Genomic DNA, 22,338 nt, shown 5'->3' with positions numbered 1-22,338 from the left:
GGACTGGAAAGAACTTTAAAACTGTTTCAGAGAAAGTAGTCAAATATGAATCAGTAAAAGCAGAAGGGAAAATAAGATCAAAGTCACTCAACAAATCAAGTGCTGTGATAAAAGTAGGGTCGTTCTGATATGGATACCACCTTCAGACTACAAATCAATACTTGCAGATACTGCTGAAAATAAGGGTGTCAATATCTGAGAGTACTGTCATCTATGCCTCATCTGATACATTGTTCTTTTTACAGAAAAAAATCCAAATTATTCTTTATGGCTGTAAAAGCCAGCACAGGCCATTCCCTTGCAACTTCCTGTTTTTGTTGGCAGGTGGAGCAGCGGTGGCACATGAGTTATTGGACTGAGCTAGCTATCTAGCATTCACATTATGTTAGCAATATGGTGTTATTTTAAGGTGGAAAATCCCACCAAGGAAACTACAATATCCTAATTATAAAAAGCTATAGTTTACAGAGGTGGCATGAATATTGAGGACTATTGATGAAATCATCAAAAGCAAACATTACGTTTTTCAAGAGTAAACATCTAAACCTCCAATGAGGAAAAAGTATGACTTTGTCGAAATATGGATGTCAAAATGTAAGTACCTTTTTGTTTTACACATTTGTAGCTCCACTTTTAGCGTTTTATTCTGGATTTATTTATTCAATATAGATTATTTAATTGATCATAATTCAATAAAAAATGTTGCTTAATTTCTTGAATACAACTGCAAATGTAACTTTATTTTATGTTAATTAGAAATACTTGTTTAGTTTGTTAATTTAAAAAATAAATAATGATAATAATAATGAATAGCAATGGAAACTCAGTATCGGCCAATCCCCAAAGTCCGGTATCAGAATCGATATTGGGATCTCCGGATGGAAGAACAGTCCTCTTACACAGTCTTTATCAATTCTTGTGGCAAAGGATTTCAAATAATTGTGAGATTTTGCTCTTTTCAACATTCATTCTCCTTCAAATATCAGTGTGCTGCATTTGTGGTGAGCAGGTACTGAGCTGGTACTCTGAGACCTGTAATTCAACAAGTGACGAGAACAGACAACACATTTAATATTTTCCCACATTTTGATGGCATATCACATTTCTGTCTGGCCTCCACTCTGAAAAACCCACAGTGAGTTTCATCTGAAATCCAAACAGGAGTCGGCGTGTGGGACGACTGAGTCATCCATCAATACATTATTGACCCAACTGTCTGACTGTTATGTTTGTTCTCGTCTGTTTATATTCAAGAGAATTGTGGGAGGTCATGTTCATGTTACTGGGGGAGACGGATGAAGGGAAGATTCCCCAACATCTGGAGCTCTAACCAGCTGTTTTAAATAAATCATGAGACTTTCCAATCCATCGCCAGTTGGTGTTCGCATCACAGGTCATGGACCTGCTTTCACTTTGAGCGTTGACTATATGACAACCTGTAATAAATTACCCACTACACCAAAAATGTTTGTAGCATTTCATGTTTAGTTTTTCATCTAGTTTTTTAACTTTTTTTATTTTTTGGTTTAATGCTACCAAATATTGGCAGCACTTTTTGGTTTGAAGTGTTGACTGACAGTAAATTAGATTCCTGGTTCAAATCTCAGCAGGGGTCTGTCTGTGTGGCGTTTACACATTACTGCCATGTCTGGGGGCTTTTACCCGGGTACTCTGGCTTCCCCCCACAGTCCAAACGCATGTGCTAAACTGGTGATTGATTTGTCATAGTAGTGAGGGTGTGCAGTTGTCTTTATGTGGTCCTGTCATGATCTGGCAACCTGTCCAGGGTGAAACGCTGCCTCTCTCCCAAAGAGAGCTGGGATATGCTCCGGCAGACCCTAAACAGGAATGGTTAGGTATAGATAATGAACGGCTAGTACCAAATAATAACTGAGAGCTGATATGATAGTATCACACAGTTTCTGCATTGTCTTTGACCGGAAACACACTCCCACCACTGTTCCTAAATTGTTCTGCGCCGACGGCTCTGAACTAGAGTTTGTATCCTGTTACAAATACCTTGGCCTCTGGTTGGACTCGTCCCTCTCTTTCTCCATCCACATCAGACACCTACAGTCAAAAGTCAAAGCTCGTCTGAGCTTTCTCTACCGGAACAAGGCCTCCTTCACCCGTACAGCCAAACACACTCGTCAAAATGACCATTCTGCCCATTTTTGACTACGGTGACACCATTTATAGAATCGCACCTCACTCTACTCTCAGTAAACTGGACCCACTCCATCATTCCGCGATCCGTTTTGCAACTGGGGCTCCTTTCACCACTCACCACTGCGACCTCTATAACCTGGTAGACTGGACCTCCCTTCACACCAGACGGCTCCATCACTGGTTTCTGCTCATCTATAAAAGTATCCTCGGCATTACTCCTCCCTACCTCTCCTCTCTTGTGCACCTCCCACAACCTGCCCGCACTCTAAGGTCCAGTGCCTTCATCAATCTCTCCATCCCCAAAGTCCGCACCACCTTTGGGCGCAATGCCTTCCGGTTCGCTGCAACCTCTGATTGGAACACCCTACAAAAAACCCTTAAACTTTCTGTTCTCACTTCCATCTCCACCTTCAAACTTCATCTTTTATTAAGTACAACCGACTCCTGCACTTGCCTCTAGTCCTCCTTCATGCATACTGACTGTTTTACTTGATTAATTGTTTTATCTTTTGTATTGTGTTTTAATGTCTTTTTGTGTATTTATATAACTTTGTTTTTTTTTTCATCTTAGCTCCCTCCCCTTACCCCCATAGGCTGCACTTGTAAATAAGAAATTTGTTCTTAATTTGCTTGCCTGGTTAAATAAAGGTTAAATAAATAAAACATTCTGCAGACTTGTTGACTCCTGTTTTGAGTCTCCCCTTCCACTACATCCCAGATGTGCCTCAGTGGATCAAGATCTGGCGACTATGGTCGTGTTTTTGTGTTTTCATTACACTTTTTCGCAAAAGAAGAAGTAAAACTGAATTTGTGATAAAGGTACCGCTGCAGGGTGTCGTTTCCATTGTGTTTTTCTCTGAGCGTAACTGTCCTAGTTCTCGCTCAGTATCCCATCTTGAGAGACTTCTCATCGAAACAACAAAGGAGAAAATCTTGACTTCGAGGAAGATGAAAGAAAAACATCTTTAGTCTTTGACAGATTATTGAGAAAATAGTGAGATGATGAAGCAGCAGATGATCATTCAAATGATTATTCAGCGGCAAAGCCCTTATATAATGCACAATGATTAAGTAGTGTTATAGCACAACTACACTGTAGAAATGAGGCCAAAGACAGCAGGAAACATGATTTTGATTACTTCAGACAACGTCACATCCAGCGCTTCCAGAGATGTGGAAAATGTGCAAAAAGTGTTTACATTACCATTTTGCTATAAACTGCATTATTGACATTTTTGAAAAGCCACCATGTGAAAGTGAAAATGTTTTTCCACAATGTTTGGTTTTCTTTTCTGATTAGAGCCGTTGCCATCACAGGTTTTCCTTTGCAATGTAGGGATAACGGACACGTTAGCTATCAAGCTATCATTGTCACGTTCAAGAAACCAGTTTGAGATGATTTGGTTACATGACATATCCCGTTATCCTGTATCACTGTAGTCACAAACGGAAGGACTCGGTCAGAACCAGCACGCAAGTAGGCAGTGTTGTTTCAGTGAACACCACGGTCTTAAACTGTGCAAAGAAAATGTTCCCATAGAGTTCCAGGGACCCCTGAGGTTAACTGGGACTAGAGCCCCCCCAGGCTTTACTGAAGAGAGTTTTTTTGTCTTTTACTCTGCAGCACAATGTTGCAAATGAGTAGAACAAGCAGGCAAGAAGAAAAGAGTGCTGAGGACTTTATTTGAACTCCCTACTAAACGGTTTGTAGTTGGTATCAGCAGGAGACAACAGACAACAGTTCAAAAAGAGCTGATCAAACTATAAAGTTGAAGGAAAAGTGTATTTTGGGGTGATGCACAGTTTCCTTTTATCACCCCAGAAACAATGTTGCAACAGAAGCTGCTTAAATAATCTTGATGTTTGGCTGCCAATGCCTGTGTGGGATGAAGATGAACCATCATGTCGGTGACAATCTGCCGTTGGAGGAGCAGACACAACTACTGTTCAGTTTCATCTCTGTTTTTCAACTGTTATTATTTAATCAGGCTAGGCGTGTTTGGGACTCTGAATAAGATTTACCGTACCGTATTTTCTAGACTATAAGCCGCTGCTTTTTTCATAGGTTTTCAACCATGCAGCTTATACAAAGGTTCTATTCTGTGGATTTTCCACCACTCGGGGCGCTCTAACCGGACTTAGAATCAAAACTAAGACAAAATAAATGCAAAGAAGAATACGCTACTTCTTCTTTAGCAGATAGAAGTAGGTAGAAGCAGATTTCAAACAGATAAATAGATAAATAAATACCGGTTATTTTCTCTTGGTTCTGTCCCGTTTTAATCAGCAAAGTTGCTGCCGTGTTAAAAGACACTGTTAGGAAAGGATCTATTTAGGTACAAACATGTACATCATTTACAGTTCAAAATACTTCTGTACATGTAGTAAATATCTAATCTAACAACATAAATATCGGCGGCTTGCATATCTTTTTTTTTAAATAGAGCGGATGCGGCTTGTATGCAGGTGCGGCTTGTATATCTTTTTAGGGCCCGAGCACTTGCAGTGCGAAGGCCCTATTGTATTTGCAGGAATTATTCTTTTTCTTCTTCTTCTTCTTATTGTTCTGACAAAAGGAAGGCCTTTTTGCCCCCCTAAACGTGCCCAAAAAGTCACCAAATTTTGCACGCAAGCCAGGCCTGGCGAAAAATTTTATATTTAATGGTTTGCATTAATGGGCGTGGCAAAATGGCTCAACAGCGCCCCCTTGAAAACTTTGTGCCTCAAGCCCCACGATACGGTTTAACGTACATGCACGAAAATCGGTACACACCTGTATCATGTCGCAACTTAAAGAAAAGTCTCTTGGCGTCATGCCCGAAGCCGAACAGGAAGTCGGCCATTTCGAATTAATTGTGTAATTTTGGCGGAATTTATGCCATTCCTTCGGCAGTTAATACGGCCCGAACCGTAACGTGCCCCCAGGTGTGTTATACATCAAAATGTGTGTCTCCATCATCCGACACCACGCATTACTTTTCTCTTTCAAAAGTGTTACCATGGCGACGCTAGACGCCAAAAAGCACGCCCACCCTTCATCTGATTGGTTCAGAGAGAAAAAACTTTGCGCCTCAAGCCCCATAATACGGTTTGACGTACATGCACGAAAATCGGTACACACCTGTATCATGTCGCAACTTAAAGAAAAGTCTCTTGGCGCCATGGCCGAAACCGAACAGGAAGTCGGCCATTTTGAACATTCTGAATTAATCGCGTAATTTTGGAGCAATATATGCCATTCCTTCGAGAATTAATACGGCCCGAACCGTATCGTGAACCCAGATGTGTTATACATCAAAATGTGCGTCTCCATCCTGCGACTATGCGCATTACTTTTCTCTTTCAAAAGTGTTACCGTGGCGACGCTAGACGCCATAAGGCGCGCCCCCCTTCATCTGATTGGTCCATATTTGATAGTTCCCCAAAAGTCACCAAATTTTGCATGCAAGGCAGGCCTGGCTATAAATTTGATATTTAATGGTTTGCATTAATGGGCGTGGCAAAATGGCTCAACAGCGCCCCCCGGAAAACTTTGTGCCTCAAGCCCCACAATAGGGTTTGACGTACATGCACGGAAATCGGTACACACCTGTATCATGTCGCAACTTAAAGAAAAGTCTCTTGGCGCCATGGCCGAAACCGAACAAGATGTCGGCCATTTTTAATTAATTGTGTAATTTTGGCGCAATTATGCCATTCCTTCGGCAATTAATTCGGCCCGAACCGTAACGTGCACCCAGGTGTGTTATACATCAAAATGTGCGTCTCCATCCTGCGACACCACGCATTACTTTTCTCTTTCAAAAGCGTTACCGTGGCGACGCTAGACGCAAACAAGCGCGCCTCCCCTTCATCTGATTAGTCCATATTTGATAGTTCTCCAAAAGTCACCAAATTTTGCATGCAAGCCAGGCCTGGCGATAAATTTGATATTTCATGGTTTGCATAAATGGGCGTGGCCTAACGGCTCAACAGCGCCCCCTAGAATACTTTTCTCTGCCATAACTTTTGAATGGTTTGACATAGAGAGTTGTGGGTGGAGTCATGGGACTCGATATTGAGTCCTTGACCATAATTGGTGAAAATTAGCTCCGCCCCTTCTTCTGATTGGTTGTCCATATTTCCTGCCATAAATTTTGAATGTTTTGACATAGAGAGTTGTGGATGATGTCACCTGAATCGGTATTGAGTCCTTGAGCTTCATTGGCCTGAATTAGCCCCACCCCTTCTTCTGATTGGTTGTCCCGATTTTCTACTATAACTTTTGAATGGTTTGAAATAGAGAGTCGTGGGTGGTGTCATCAGATTCTGTATGGAGTCCTTGACCTTCATTGGCCTGAATTAGCCCCGCCCCTTGTTGTGATTGGTTGTCCCGATTTTCTACTATAACTTTTGAATGGTTTGACATAGAGAGTCGTGGGTGGTGTCATTGGACGCTGTATTGAGCCCTTGACCTTCATTGGCCTGAATTAACCCCGCCCATTCTTCGGATTGGTTGTCCCGATTTTATACTATAACTTTTGAATGGTTTGACATAGAGAGTCGTGGGTGGTGTCGTTTCTGATATGCTTATGGGGGGCGGTGGCCGTGAGTGCGAGGGCCCGTTCATCGCTGCTTGCAGCTTTAATTTTAATTATTTTTTTAAAATAGAGCGGATGCAGCTTATAAGCAGGTGCGGCTTATAGTCCAGAAAATACGGTATATAAGGTTAGTTTGGATTTCTGTGTAAAACAATTTTTAGTGTGACTGACTTTGACACTCACACCTCTACTTTTATCAATCTACCCACCAAATATTTGGAAAACTCAACTGACTAAGCCATATTAAGTGTCTTTCATGAAAAAAAACACACACAATAATTACTAATAGGAAATGGCTGTGACTTACATCCGATCATCATCATGGCCACAGCAAAGATCTTCTCTCCATCCGTGTTTGGTGCGATGTTTCCAAAGCCGATACTGGTCAGACTGGTCATGGTGAAGTACAGTGAAGTGATATAGACCGAGTCTTTGCTGGGCCCGCCCTCCCAGCGGCCTGAACCTGAGGAATTGAATTTATACGGTGTCCCCACCGTCTCTCCTAGCAGGTACAACCAGCTGTCCAACCTCACGCTGTTGGTGTCCTCGTCAATCACCTCGTAGTCTCCGATGCTGTACCAGATACAAGCCAGCCAGTGGGCCGCCAAGCCGAACACACACACCAGCAGGACCAGAACGGCGGCGCCGTACTCGATGTAGTGGTCCAGCTTTCTAGCAACGCGGCCCAAGCGCAGCAGACGCACCACTTTGAGAGAGCTGAAGAGGCTGCTGATTCCCTGGAGAGGAGAAAGGGAAGGAGGTATCGGATATGAAAAACTATAAAAAAAACAATTAAGAAGTTCAACCACATGTCAGCATAGCTTATATTTGCAAAGTTACATCTGAACACACCACAAAACCTCTGATAAGTGATGGTGTTTAACCTTAAAGGTATAGTCTGTAATCATATTCAAAAACATGTATTGTTATACTGGGTGAAATGGTCCGTCCATCCTGAGAGTAGCCAGTGAATAATGTGTTCAGAAAAAGGAAAGAAAAACATCCGACCTCTCTGACAGCTTTAATCCTGTAAAAACTCCCAATCTGTTATTTGCGCTCCGAATGGCACGGATTGGTCAGAGCACCAGAGGATTGGCAGGGGGGAAAGAACCAATCAGATGCCTTCATTTTAAGTCCCGCCCACGCCCCCCTCCGTCCGATGCGTGCACTCGTCGCGTCTCTCTGCTTCCAGCCCCCGTGTCCGCGTCCCACGGGTCCTCCTCGGCTCAGAGTGTCCCAGTGTAACCCCCCCCCCCCGCTCCTCCAGACCAACTGGCAACCGCGGCCTGACATTGGAGGACCCCCGCCGCTCCGGGCTTCACCGCCGGCTCGCGGTCGGGCGGTCACGTCGAATGTAACGGCTCGCCCTGCTAAAAAGGCAAAAAAAAAAGAAAGCCAAAGTGCGATTCTGCGGCGCAGGTTGTCCGCTACTGGGGTCTGGGGGTCTGGGCCCCATACTGGGGGTCCGTGGCAGACCCCCAGTAGTGGAGCGCCAGTGCACCAGTGCGCCGGTGCGCCAGTGCGCCGGTGCGCCGGTGCGGGTGGCGGTGGATGCGGTGCCGTGCAGGCTCTGTTGCCACGGCAAGGGTACGCGGCGACGCGCACCATTCTGCATTGGTGTAACGCAGAACTATAAATCAGCCTTACGGCGTACCCTATGCCATAGGCTCTGCGTTGGTGTAACGCGGAACCATAAATCAGCCTTAAGGTGTACCCTATGCCGTATGCTCTGCGTTGGTGTAACGCGGAACCATAAATCAGCCTTCAGTGTGCGCTCTGTGTGCTGTTCTGAACTTCTCTGTTGTCTCATTTTGCTGGGACATCGGGTCCCTCCGCGGGGACACAACTTTTGCGGTATGCGTTCATTGTTGTGTCTAAAAATGATGTGAAGTGCCCACCCAATAAGAAACGGTACACATATTCTGTGATATTTTTTTATATTTATAAAAAAATTTAATTATAAAAAAATAAAGGATCCCCATAACTTTGATTGGGTGGGCAGGACGCACGTTTGGGTGGGCACAGCCACCCAAACTGGCCTCGCTTACAGGTGAATGAGACATGGGGTAATTTTGTTGAAAATGTGCTGTCCAAAATGTCCTGGAAAACTCGACTCCTGCAAATGCGCGTTCCCCAAAGTTTGTGGGGACGTGGCTTTGGACGGAGCGCTGACGGGAGGGCGAGGAGGGGGTGGGGCTTAGAGGAGGTGCCACTTTCAAATCTTGCTAGCTCTCCAAAATCAGGGACTATACCTTTAAGGCACGGTGACATCCAAAAATGAAATAAGGACCAGCGCTACAATCGCCACATACTAACCGTCAAGCACAGTGGTGGTAGGGGCATGGTGGGGGTTGTTTGCTACTGTAATACCTGAGTACATGCTGGTCTTTGAGGGGACCATGAGGTTTGATGCTCTGTGTCAGTATTATAAAGTCTGGAAGGATACAGTTTAGGCCTGGGCGATAAACCAAAAATGTACCGTTACCGACAATTTTCCCATGTCGGTAAATTCAGTGTTTTGATTTAAAAAAAAAAAAGATAAGAAACATCTTTTTGTCTGTTTTGACTGTGTGCCGATAGGCTAGTTTCATCCCCTTTAAAGGGGCGTGTCTGTAACCACGTGACTCCATCCGTCAGCTGACATAACAGGGCTGTCTAGTGTGAGACTCGTGCATTTCAACAAGTTCACACACTCTCACACACTCACATTCACGAGAAATTGACTTCAGCGCACGGTAACTCCAACGGCCCATCTTACAAACGAGTCACAGCACGCTGCTGTGCACTGAGCTCTCAACTCAGAGCAGCTGTCTGGAGTTACCGACCAATCAGCCAATCTGAAAATAGAACCAATCAGCCAATCTGAAAATAGATTTCTTTTGTTGCAGGCTAATTGTTATTTGATTGTGATATTGATCGGAGGTCAGCCCTAATACAGTCTGTATGACGTATAAACATGTGTGAAACATGTATAGACTTGAAACATTAATGTAGTCGCTATCACCAACAGAAGCACATGCTCCAACTAGAACATCACTGCCTCTGCTCATTTAAATTCAGCTTTCGTCAAATCCCTCAGATCCTCCATCTCCTCTCGTCATCAACAGGGTTTCCTCCAGATGTCGACTGACAAAGAGTTTCTGAGGCAAATGCTGTTTTTCTGGGGATCAGAGGAACCAGCATCCGATGTGGATGCATTTAGCCAATATGCTGTGCAGTTTCTTTTTACTCTCTCCATACAATAAGATATAACTGTATCAAAACATAAGCTTTCCAGCGTACTTGTCTAGATGCGGACTATGAATCAGACCTGCACTCCAGCTGTGATAATGGACACCCCCATTACCCAGATGGGGGTGTCCATCTGGATAAAAGGGGGATGCGTAGGGAATGATTAAACAAGGCCAGTATATCTGGAGCAGCGACTGCCGGTTAACTGTTGTGACCTAAGTGGTCTCCCCACTCACTGCACAAACACAGTCAGTCTTTTCCTTTATGTTTTGAATTACAGCTTTCTCCTACTTTTCATGTAGAAGTTAATCCTTTTGACACAATAACCACAGTGTGTTTAATAGGATAAAAGGCCTATGCGGTAGCAGACTCGGCTGTCATCGAGTTGGCTCTGATGCTTCTCAAATCCGACCAGGCACGTATCACATTATGTCAATTTCAGCTTCACTATTGTTTTCAGTAACCTTTGACGGGATAGAGGCACCAAAACAACTGCATTAAAACAATAACTTTGAAGTGTTTGCAGGATGACGGAACTCATCCCAACGTCCACAGCATGGCAGCTACGATATCTACGTCCTGCAGAACCTGCAAAGGACATAAACGTTGTGCACCAGACAGGAAGAAATCCTCCCACTGAGGATCGTTTGAGAGCATGCTGGGTGATGTTTCATGATTAACCATCAGCGCATGCTGAATCACACCACAGATCGCCCATGGTAGTCATGGTAACTGTACACAAAAAATAAATAAATAAATAAATACAGCAACACTTGGAGAGAAATAATATATGAGAAAAGAAAATAATCACTACAGTTCACTCAGTATGATGCATTTTTAACAGAAGACATGGAATTAATTGAATGACACTATATGTTCCCTTTTTATAATCAAATAAATACTTACCTCACTCACTATCTTCTCTTACCCTATGGTCAATTCATATTCAGCTCTTTTATTTTATATTTTTATACATTGTAAACTGTTTCATGTTGCATCATTGATCCCCAAGTAGTTCAGGGGAAAAAATAAATTATTACAATATGAAAACTAGTTCGTTGAAAAGTTTTAACTATCTTACTAGCTCTCATTTGCTTTAATTGCACACTACCTGCATTCGTAATGGTTTGAAAAAAGCCATAAAAATGTAATCAATATAAAACAGAGAATCTGTTCACTGCCTTCAACTCTTTCTCAGGTTGTAGAGTTGCTTTAGCAAATCAAATCAAATCTTGGAAAATAACACTGAAGAATTTAGATAAGGACGTAATAATCAGATTTACTGATCATGAACTCTACGATTAATTAAGTAATATTATATTTCACTTTATATTTCATCAAAGTTGTTGTCAAATGCCTCTATTAAAATATTTTCTAACTCCTTTTATCATAACAAGGTCATCAAACTTGGGCTGCACCCAGAGCTGTGCGAGCAGCAGCTTAAGATAAAGTGGATTATTATGCTCAGAGAGGATCCCCTCTCACCCTCTCTATCATGTATTCTAAATAAAACACTGAATGCTGCAGCTGGCTGCAGTGATTTAAAAGTATGTATACATTATGTATACCTGGGTGTCGTCCTTGACAGCTCGTTGTCGTTCCAAACCCACATTAATGATGTTACCCGGTCAGCCTACTTCCATCTTCACAATATTAAAGGAGCATGAGGCTCCTTTTAAGAAATGAGACTCTCTAGCGCCACCCTTCACCACGACAGCCGTTGGGGGTACTGCAGCCAACAGTGAAGCCGGCACGGGAGAACGGGGAGAACGTGCATGCAGCGTCATGTGACGTCACATCCGCAGGACAGCGCGGGAAATTCCGGGCACGAATTGCAGCACATTTTGCAGCACACAGCCTGTTCAAGGCAACGGAGAGATACACTAGAGGAAACATTCTTTTTGGTTTGGAACGCTTCATCTGACATTATTACTAGAAAACTTAAAACGTATACGAATTGTTTTTCATAAATCCTGCCTCAATCCTGCCTCAAGCTCCTTTAACCGGCTCTGTCCATCCCTCACTTCCAACAGCGCTTCACACTCTGGTCACATCCCGCCTGGACTAGTGCAACTCCCCCCTCTTCCATCTCCCCCACAAGCCCATCCAGAAGCTCAAACTGGTCCACAACTCCATATTGTCTCCAGAACTGCAAACAATTATATCCCTCCTGTTCTCCAACAACTCCACACAACCTCGCCTCCCCATACCTCTCTGACCTCCTCCACACCAACACTCCCTCCCGGACTCTGCGGTCAGCCTCCTCCACCAGCCTTACCTGCCGGTTGCCCGTCTGTCCACTATGGGCTCCAGAGCCTTGAGCCGCTCTGCCCCCCGACATCAGGAACATCTAAAAACCCTCCTGTTCAAACTGGCCTACTCACTTTCATATATAATATATATATATTGATTTATAGTTATATGTAAATATGTTGATATATAGATTTATAGTAATTTTTATGTATATAATTGGAGGTAAATATATGAACCAGTATATGTAGCATATCTACTCTTAAGTTTGGCTTAAGGCTTTTCTCCCACTATGGGAGTTTTTACCTGCCATTGTTTATATAATAATTGCTCGGGGCTTTATGTTTATGTTTATGTTCATGTTTATGTTCTGGGTCTCTGGAAAGCGTCTAGAGACAACATTTGTTCTATTAGACGCTATATAAATAAAATTGAATTGAATTGAATTGAATTATAGTTATTCAAGTATATTGTTATATTATTGTTGTCTATTGTTCTCTATTATATTGTAGTATTATAGTAGTATTATAGTAAAGTTATGATAATGTAATACTATGCATTATAATTAATTCTATTATTACATACATACTACTATGTATGTATGTAATAATATAATTAATTATAATGCACAACTAAATGCTGGGCATTTCTTTTGTTTTCTTTTGTTTGCTTTGATTTGATTTGTTTTGTTTTTGACTATATTTATATATACATATAATTCAGTATTATATCACTATATTGAACAGTTATTAAAGTAGGGGTGTTTGTTTATGTGTGTTTTATAAGTAAGCTTATTGAAACTCTTGTTATATGTAATAATGTAGGTCAGATTCAGGGTTATATATATATATATATATATATATATATATATATATATATATATATATGTGTATTTTATTTTTTTACTTTTTTGTATTCTTTCTTTAACATGCATGTTGGAAATAAAATCTTCAAATCCCCCTCTAGGCTACTGCTGATTCCTGATTTTATTTCTGATTTATTGCATTTATATGGTCCTTTTTCTTTTTTTTGCTCTTTTAATCGGTGTTGTGTGCACTGTAAAGGTGACCTTGAATGCCCTGAAAGTATGTAATGTATTATTATTATTATTATCATTATTATTATTATTATTATTATTATTATTATTATTATTATTATTATTATTATTATTATTATAATGGATATGGCCTTTCACTGCATTTGTGAAGTAGTCCCACGCTGTTAAGTTGGATAAATTAGTCAAGTCCATCATCTTGATTAGACCCACAGCGGCCACACTGCTTCATCTTTAATTTCACACCTCGGATAGATGGGCTGAGTTGCTGCTGGTCATATGTGAGCGCACAGCAACACGCACACAGCATGATACACACAACACTGTTTCTGATTTTTACAATCCACACGACGTAGGCAGCTGTGAGCCATGAAGCATGAAGCTCATGCTGCAGAAACCTGCACAAATATAAATGAGTTAGTGTCCTTCGCTAAGGTCATTCCTTTACAAATAAATATGCGACAATCCTTTCTGCAAAGATCCTTAAAAGTGGAGGATATAAATCTGTTAGATAAAAAGTGTGACAACAAAACAATCAGCTTGGTTTTTAAGCTGAAAAACTGGGGAGATTTTAACTCTTGCTAATATAGAAATCCTCTTAAAAAACATCCCTTATCTTTTTACGTATCGTTATCAATTGCCCCTAAAGTCAAGGAAACCCACTTTAAAATAGCATCAGCTATATATCCTGTTAATGACTTGTTACACAGAAGGTTTAAATTGGAACTTGATCCTTGCATATTTTGTTCTTCTGAGGCTGAGACCATTGAACATGTTTTTTTCAATTTCAAAGTCCTTTTGGTCTGACATCCATAATTGGTTATTTTTAAAAATAGATGAAATTCCTGTTTTCACTTACAATGATGTTATTTATTATATGGATACCGTAACTTGGATCCTAAATATTCAAACATTATCAACCTGGTGATTATTTTGGGTAAATATCACATTCACACTTGTAAGTGGAGTGGAAATATTCCCTCCTTTACTATATTTTTACATTTTTTTACCAATTACTTTAAATCTATGAAAAAGATTGATAATATGAATAGGGTTGCCAAGAAACTGTACTCATCCATAACTCAGTCCTTGCTCTTTTGATTTTATTGTACCTTGCTGTCCTTAGGCGTTTTTGTTTCTTGTGTGAATCTGTTATCTTCACCATTGTTGCTGTAATTATTTCCTAATTTTATACCATTTTCACCCTGCCTTGATCTGTACATGCTTTGTGCTAAATAAAGTTAAAAAAAAAAAAAAAGAAAAAAACCCTTTCTGCAAAGTAGTTACGAGCTGGAAAACACAAGTGATTCACACCAATGTTTCACCGGGCACCACAGAAGATCCAAACATTCAGCGCAGCTTCCAACTTTGTTGCCGCCCGCCTCCTTCTCTTCAGCAGCCATGGCTATGGGGAGCAGCACAGCGTTTCTGTCGTGAATGAAGATGGCCAACCTCTCCTTTTACCTTCAGCTCAGTCATCACGTCATTGTGTATCGGCCATGTTAATGGTGTTTTAGAGACACTAAAAGAGTAGGCTTTACCTTCCATAGCATACTGCCGGATGAGTGAATGACACCTTTGTAATTACTGGTAGAAGCATCTATTTTTAAGTATAGGCATCTATTTTGGTATAGGCATCTATTTCAGTTCTGTTATGTTTGTGTAATAAGTGACTCAGCATTAAATGATGGTTTATGAAATCAGAGCGTAACAGGTTCAAACCAACATCAACAGAAAAAGGATGATGACAAATAGCGGGAGTGAATTCTGACCAAAGTGCATCTCTATGCAGATGTTTTGAAGGGATAATTCTAGAAATCAAAAGAAGAAAGAAAATGCAGAAAATATGACAAAAAGAAAGAGGTGAAGTGAAAGTGAACGGGTACAGCAGTGGTAACTGTAACATCCAGGACTGGGAGTCCCCCGATCACAGATCACAGCCCCAGAATCAGAGTTCTGTCCAGAAGAGCAGCAGCTGGAACAAGCTCCCAGGCCTCTGGTACTGGCAAATCATACTCCTGTTTACCATAATCAGGAACCATTTATCATGTTTGACCTTCACATCATCAAAACATAATTAACAGACGAACGTGCGCTCTGAACACACCCCAGCTCACTTGGCTTGAGTGAGTGAAAACATACCAATATGTGTTGATAAAACAGATTTTATGAATGAATTGGAATATATACAGTATATATATATATATATATATATATATATATATATATATATATATATATATATATATATATATATATATATATACAAAATTAGACCGCAAATGGAAGAAATAAAAACGGAATGTTTTAAAAAATGAAACCGATATCATACCATATCATATCTGTTTGCTGCCCCGGATCTGTTTGATAATTCTGCCACACGATGTTTCTGAAAGCAGTTCTATCAGCATTCTGGGAGCTGATTGGTCCTTACAGCATCATTAGCTGCAATACTTGCTGTTGAATCTCAATATAATACTAGTATTAATATGTTGCATAACTACAGTCATATAATTCATGCAACAGCTCAAAAAACAGTTTTAATAACACTAACCCAAATCAATATCGGAATCGAATCAAATCTTGATAATCGATTCTGAATCTGAATCTGAATCTGATTCTGAATTCTGAATCTTAAGAATCGGAATCTAATCGATTCTTGACATTTGACCATTCCCCAGTCCTGTGTATATATGTACATTTTATTGAATGTGCATGAAAATGAATGTGCTGCCTCCCCTTCCACAAGCTTCCATAGTTATGTGTCACCTCATCCTGACAATTCTCTTCAGATTCAGACAAATCCACAACGAAGCAGCGAGTGCTGATAAAAGTGAATGGCTTTTCCAGAATAGCTGCCAAAACAGGCCGTTTTGTTTCAGTTGGTTGGACGAGGGTTGTCTTCGTCACATCCAAACTGCTGTCTGTTGTAGCGTTTGCCCACAGCTGTCTGCAGTCTGGGGCAACTACAGACGGGAGCGCGACTAATTCATTCCAGCATCTTCAACAAGCGGGAGAAGTTTGTCCCACTCACTGTGAGCTGGACATCAGCAACCATAAAAGACGCGTGCAACACTAGTAGCGCTATTTCCCCCACCACCCCATGTGATGAGGAGAAAACCCCTGCAGGAAGACATTATAATGTCACCGTGGCGTTTCACATCCTTAGAAATATATCACCCACATCCATACCGCCCAGCCCTACTAAACGAAAGGCTTCTGTTAACCTCCCTGAGATGAGGACAAACTGGCATCTCCTCATTTAAACACAGTTTCACATTAACAAGAGGAGAAGCCAGCCGCACCCATGTTTCACTTCCAAAAGAAATGATTGTAGATTTGAAATAACATGATCCAAAATGTTCATCCAAAAAGATATGTTTGTATCTTTCTACATATCGTTGCGTTTGTTGGAGCGTTTCTTTGACCTGTTTGTCTCGTTTATTCCCAATCAGCGTCTTGAAGACTGCGCTGTCCAGGAAATGATTTGAACCATAGGCCTCTGTTCTGGCTGTCAGATACTCGAGGGATCCTTGAGTCTTCAATTTGCTTTCAAATAAACCCCTGCAGACTGGTACTGGACCAGGTGGTGTTGGGAGGCTCCCAAAAATGCTGCATTCATGCTATATTGAGGGATAATGATTATATAGTATAGGAACTCCACTGACCTCGTCAACATTCTCAAAGGCGTTGATGACATCATAAGGCAGGCAGGACAGCAGGTCGATGACGAACCAGGTCTTCACGTAGTTCATGCGGATGAGTTTGGGGTCAGAGATGACCTCCCCGGCCGGACCAACGAAGGTGGTGTGGAAGTTGAGAACGATGTCCACGAGGAAGATGACATCCACGATGCTGTCCACCACCAGCCAGGTGACGTTGTTCTGCTTGGTCTTGAAGGAGACGTTGTAGGGCACCATGATGGCCGTGTAGAAGGTGAGGATGAGGATGACCCAGTCCCAGGTGGTTTTGAAGAGGCAGTAGTGCAGAATGATATGCGGTGGTGTCTTCGGGGTTTCCTGTTTGTACTGAGGCAAGATGTCTGAACCCAGCTGGAGAACCTGGCACACACAACAGAACACAATCACCTGCAAGGACCGACTGATCCTGGTTAAGCTGGAGACAGAGTTTGAATCAGGGAGGATAAATGCACAGTCCTACAAAATGATGGATGTGAGCGTCACAAAAATACTTCTGTTGTGACCTTGTTGATGGCAGAGAAGATGTTGGTCAGAGTTTGGTGTGTGTGGTGGTTGGGTCAGCCCTGGTCCTCCATAGTACACAAACATATCTCATTGCCGTAAAATTCAGAATCCAATTTAAAATTGTATTACCGTATTTTCGCGACCATAAGGTGCAACTTTTTTTTTTTTTTTTTTTTTAAATGTGCCGGGCGCCTTAAGAAACGGTGCGCCGTGTCTATTACCTGAATTACGGTAATGTAAGGTCGGCCACCATGATAAGGTAAAAAGGGAAGGGGGCGGGTGAAGCTGAATGAGACCATCCACTGAGCTGTTTAATGCGAAACAGATGATGAAGACTTTTAAGGATTTGCTTGATGTGTAAAGTGAAATAAAATACAATCAAACTAAGTTTTGCTCCCGCTCTATTTAAATAAGCACACTTGTGTGTGAGTGTTCTGCAGCGCGTGTGTTTTGCATGTCGGAACCAATCGCACCTGCCGTGGGTTTGCGGGTCCGATCGCCGCATCCCCGCTGCAGATCCGGCTGAAATGCCGGTGCTCTTTCCCCGGGAGCCCCTGCTACCAGTCCATGTGGGCTGCTCCGGTCCTGGTCGGTCGGAACCGCTCACTTTCCCCGGTTAAAGCAGCGGCTGGAGCAGCGCGGTGATGCGCGCTGCTGCAGCCGACTTCCTGGTTCCCCAAGCGGGTCCGATCGACCTGGTTCCCGGCCGTTTTAAGAGCAGAGATTTCTGGGGTCTGTCTCAGGTCGGATCAGCTTCACACTCCGAGATTTGCAGCCAAATCTGTCGGTTACAAACCCGGTACCGGATCCCGACATGCGCGTGTGTGTATTCGCGGCGCGACACACAGATTCTCATGAGAATCTGTGTGTCATATGTATACATATGTATGTGGTGCTTGGCTGGCGCAGCTGATGGACAGAAACCTATGGTGATTTTTAAAAGAAAAACTTTGCATAAGACGTTTCCAGCCGGAGTCATTATAAGGGTGAATGAAAAGAGGGGGCTGGATGAAGGGATGATGATCAAGAAGCTGAGACAGGTCTGGAAATTCGGACTGGCGCAGCTGAATTAACGGAGCTCCTGTCGGATACAAACCCCGGTACCGGCTCCCCGACAGCGCGTGTGTGTGAGCGGGTCCAGCGCGAGGGTCCCGGGACCGCCGCGGGACAAGCGGGGGGGGGGGGCGGACCGGGAGCCGGGACCCGGTCCAGCGCGAGGGAGCAGACGGGGAGCGGGACCAGGGACCGCCGCGGTCGGGATTTTTAAAAGAAAAGCGTTCCCTAAAGAGACTTTTCCAGCCAGAGTGAAATGAAAAGGGCTGGATGGATGAGGAGATGATCAGTGGCTGAGACAGGTTTGTGCAGCAACCCAGTGTTTTTTTTTAATTCTTTAATGCAGAAACAGAATATGAACCTTTTGAAGGGTTTGATTGATGTGAAAAGTGAAATAAAATATCAAATTAAGTTTTGCTTCTGCTGTATTTTTAGCGCGTGTGTGCAGCTCCGTCTCCGTAGACGGCGCCTTTTGGGTCGGTGCGCCGTATGTGTGTTTTAAAACCAAAAATGACACACAAAACTGAGGGTGCGCCTTTCCACACAGTGCGCCATATGGTCGCGAAAATACGGTACTTGTGTATAAAACCCACAACGGCTGAGCTCCGCAATATTTGCAAGACCTGGGGCCTCATTTAAAATGGACTGCGTAGGAATCATACTAAAAGTGCACGTACACTCAAAAGCCGAAAATGCCGGGCGCAAAAAAAACAAGGGACGCTCCCCCTCCTCCCTCCCGTCTCTCCTCAGAGCTGCTCAGGGCTGATTTATGGTTCCGCGTCACACCAACGTAGAGCCTACGGCGTAGGGTACGCAGCGACGCGCACCCTACGCCGGACCCTACGGCGTAGGCTCTGCGTTGGTGTGACGCAGAACCATAATTCCGGCTTAAAAGTAAACACCATGCGCGCACGTACCCGTGCATGACAGGCAGACACACACAGGGAGAAGAGACTAGTTCTTTAATTTTTTTTTTTTTTTAAACTTTATCCTTATGAACGCAATTGTTATATAATCCAACTTTCCTTATTTTAATCAGAACACTTTCTTTTTTCCTCTTCGGCGTGGAGTAGTGGGCTCGGAGTGGCAGTCACCCCCCCCCCGACCCCCCCCCCCCCGCCGCCTGCTCCGTTATCAGCACTATTTTATTATAAGTATTATATATGTTGTGATATGTGATGACATTATTAAGAGTATGCCATGAATCTGACTTCATTTCACCACCTCACCGCCTGCGTCGCCAGTTCCCAGTGTCTTAAGTAAATTCTTACGGGAGGGTCCTGGTTGCCGCAAAGATAAGCAGATTTTTCGGTTGGTTTTTTCTTTTTAGATCAGAGGCTTTGCGTAGATGGCGGCTTCCGCAGCTTTCAGGCGCTTTTTCTGCACGAGCAAGCTTTATAGATGAGGCCCCTGGTAGTGCCTTATGTTCCTGGCAGAGCTCCCCAATCTCAGAGTGCACGTTTACTTGTAGTTCCTAGAGTATCTAAATGTAGATTTGGAGGGCGGGCGTTCTGCTATCAGGAACCATTACTATGGAACCAACTTCCAATCTGGGTTAAGGAGCCTGACACCACCTCCACCTTTAAAACCAAACTTAAAACCTTTCTGTTTAGTAAAGCCTATCCTAAAGGGGAGTTTTTTTGCCACTGTTTGGCTTAAGGTTTTTCTTCCACTAGGGGAGTTTCTACCTGCCATTGTTTATGTAATAATTGCTCGGAGGTCATGTTCTGGGTCTCTGGAAAATGCTTAGAGACAACTTCTGTTGTAATAGACACTATATAAATAAAATTGAATTGAATTGCAAAACATACATTTTTGTTATTTCAAATATGATTGTAATTGTGTTTAAAGCAAATTTGTGAACGATTCTAAAGAAAAAAAAAGAAAACTAATTGGACTAAAACAGCAATGATCTCCCTGAGATCTGTTGCTGATACGTTTTCTGAAGTTTGTTGTGACTGATGTCCTGAAGATTCTGATTAGAGGTCGAATTTGCTAGTTCTGATTTTCCTAAAGATCTCCCTTGCCAGTGCTGGTTTAGACCGGCTGCTCCATATATGAAAGTGACCTACGACGACAGGCAGCAGAGCCTGCAGGCTGCACGCTCCATAACCTGGACCTTCTCAGCAGGATGATACTATTCTAAGCGATAAACTTTATTTCTGTCTTACAAGTTGTGCAGATTACTCTTCTGTAGAAGACGTCCTCAACATGATCACTGGGTATGCTGTTGGTGATGTTGATGTGCTTACTGGGAGGGAAACACATTTCTCACTAGTCTAAGCTAACAGGTGTTACATTTAATAAGATAAATATATTTAAAAGGTCAAAACAGCAACAGTGACTTTAGGGACTAATGAGGTGCTCATTTAATAAGACGAGGAACTTGCAAACACTGACAACAAACACAGAGAAAATGAAGTGTAACTATTTAATTCTTGTTAATAATTTTGATCCCACCAACTCTGACTACCCCGTCCTAAGAAAAAGGAATCCCTGTTAAAAGCAGGAATCCTAAAGAGAACAGAAACAGAATCGGTGCAGCCGGCCTCCCTGACAACACGCTCATACATTAGTCCTAAGAGCAATTATGGCTCCCGTGTTAATGGAAGGATTAGTCCCAGCTAATCACAGCTGAAAATGGAAACCCACCATAGGGACGCAGGACAACTAACCAGGTTTCAGTCTCTGCATCATTCGTTTTAAAGAAACAATTAGGAGTGCACTGAGGAAAAGCGAGTAACCGACAACATGAAGACATCAGAAGGACAAAGATTGCAGAAAAAAAGCCTAAATTGAAGAATCTGTTTGATGAATTTAAAATTCTGGAAACCTTATAGTCGGCTGGGTGTGAGATTAATGTTTGAGATTGCAACTGAATCAAATATATGTTTTAATATTTGCTATAAAAGTTTGGCATCTTAGGGGGAAAAACATATTAATGCAACATTGATGGTAAAAAACAGAAAGATATTCCTCGGTTTTGTAAGTGGCTGCTGTGACTGCCTGCTGTGTCTACAGTATCTCTGGTTACACAATAAACTTCACCATTCTGTCAACTGTTGGACTGAATATAGTTCAGCAAACAAAGACTACAGGTGTCGTCTCCACTGGATGCTCGCATGAAACCATAGCAGTATTCAGTGTCTGACGCAAACCAGCTCAAACTTCCACAATATCTTCATTTTTTAAGTTACTTTTTTTAAACTTAGAAAGATATAATGTGGGGGGGGGGAAACATTTTTTTGATCATGCAATTAACAGTTGAGTAAAACACAGCAGTTTGTGTTTTTTTCATATATAAAAGCTTTACAGTCAAGTCTTGAGGGAAATATTAGACTCATAAGCTGTAAATTACTGGATAATTCAGATCCAACCATTTCTAAGAAAAATAAATAAATAAACATGTTCTATCTTTATAGAAACCACAAATTTAACTTTTTCTTTTACATCAGCAGTATATATACAGTATTATCAGAATTTTTTAGTGTAAAAGAGTGTAGTAAAACATCATGTGACTGCTTGTGTCTGGACTGGAAGGCGTTTTAATCACAGAAGAAACAACATCCTGCAGCACCAAACGCAGCCTCTCACTGGTATCTCTCACTGGTATCTCTCACTAGGACCGTTCCAGAGACACTCCAGAGCCGTTACGGCCTGCACCTCCAGGCTGAAGTTAGCCTTCATCCCAGGAGCCTGAACCCAACTAAAACATCCTCACCATCCATCATCGCTAAAATTTCACAAGAGATTACTTCATGTGCAGTTTCTGCTGTCAGGTCACATAGTACGTATC

At 42.3% G+C, this 22,338-nt stretch overlaps 1 protein-coding gene across 2 annotated transcripts in view; it reads right to left on the bottom strand.

Moving 5' to 3' along the window:
- kcnh1b (potassium voltage-gated channel, subfamily H (eag-related), member 1b) overlaps positions 1 to 22,338 on the bottom strand; it is an 83,119-nt gene that overhangs the window by 48,630 nt on the left and 12,151 nt on the right. Inside the window, exons 6-7 of one of the 2 annotated variants that reach the window (XM_061726086.1) lie at positions 16,953 to 17,345; positions 7,057 to 7,486 (exon numbers count right to left, since the gene is read on the bottom strand). In XM_061726086.1, coding sequence (XP_061582070.1) covers positions 7,057 to 7,486; positions 16,953 to 17,345 — 823 coding nt within the window. The remainder of the gene's footprint in view (positions 1 to 7,056; positions 7,487 to 16,952; positions 17,346 to 22,338) is intronic. The other variant, XM_061726093.1, reaches the window with a different exon arrangement.

The sequence above is a fragment of the Cololabis saira genome, chromosome 1 (assembly GCF_033807715.1).
Source record: "Cololabis saira isolate AMF1-May2022 chromosome 1, fColSai1.1, whole genome shotgun sequence".
NCBI lineage: Eukaryota > Metazoa > Chordata > Actinopteri > Beloniformes > Belonidae > Cololabis > Cololabis saira.
This window is presented reverse-complemented; position numbering and strand designations above follow the sequence as displayed.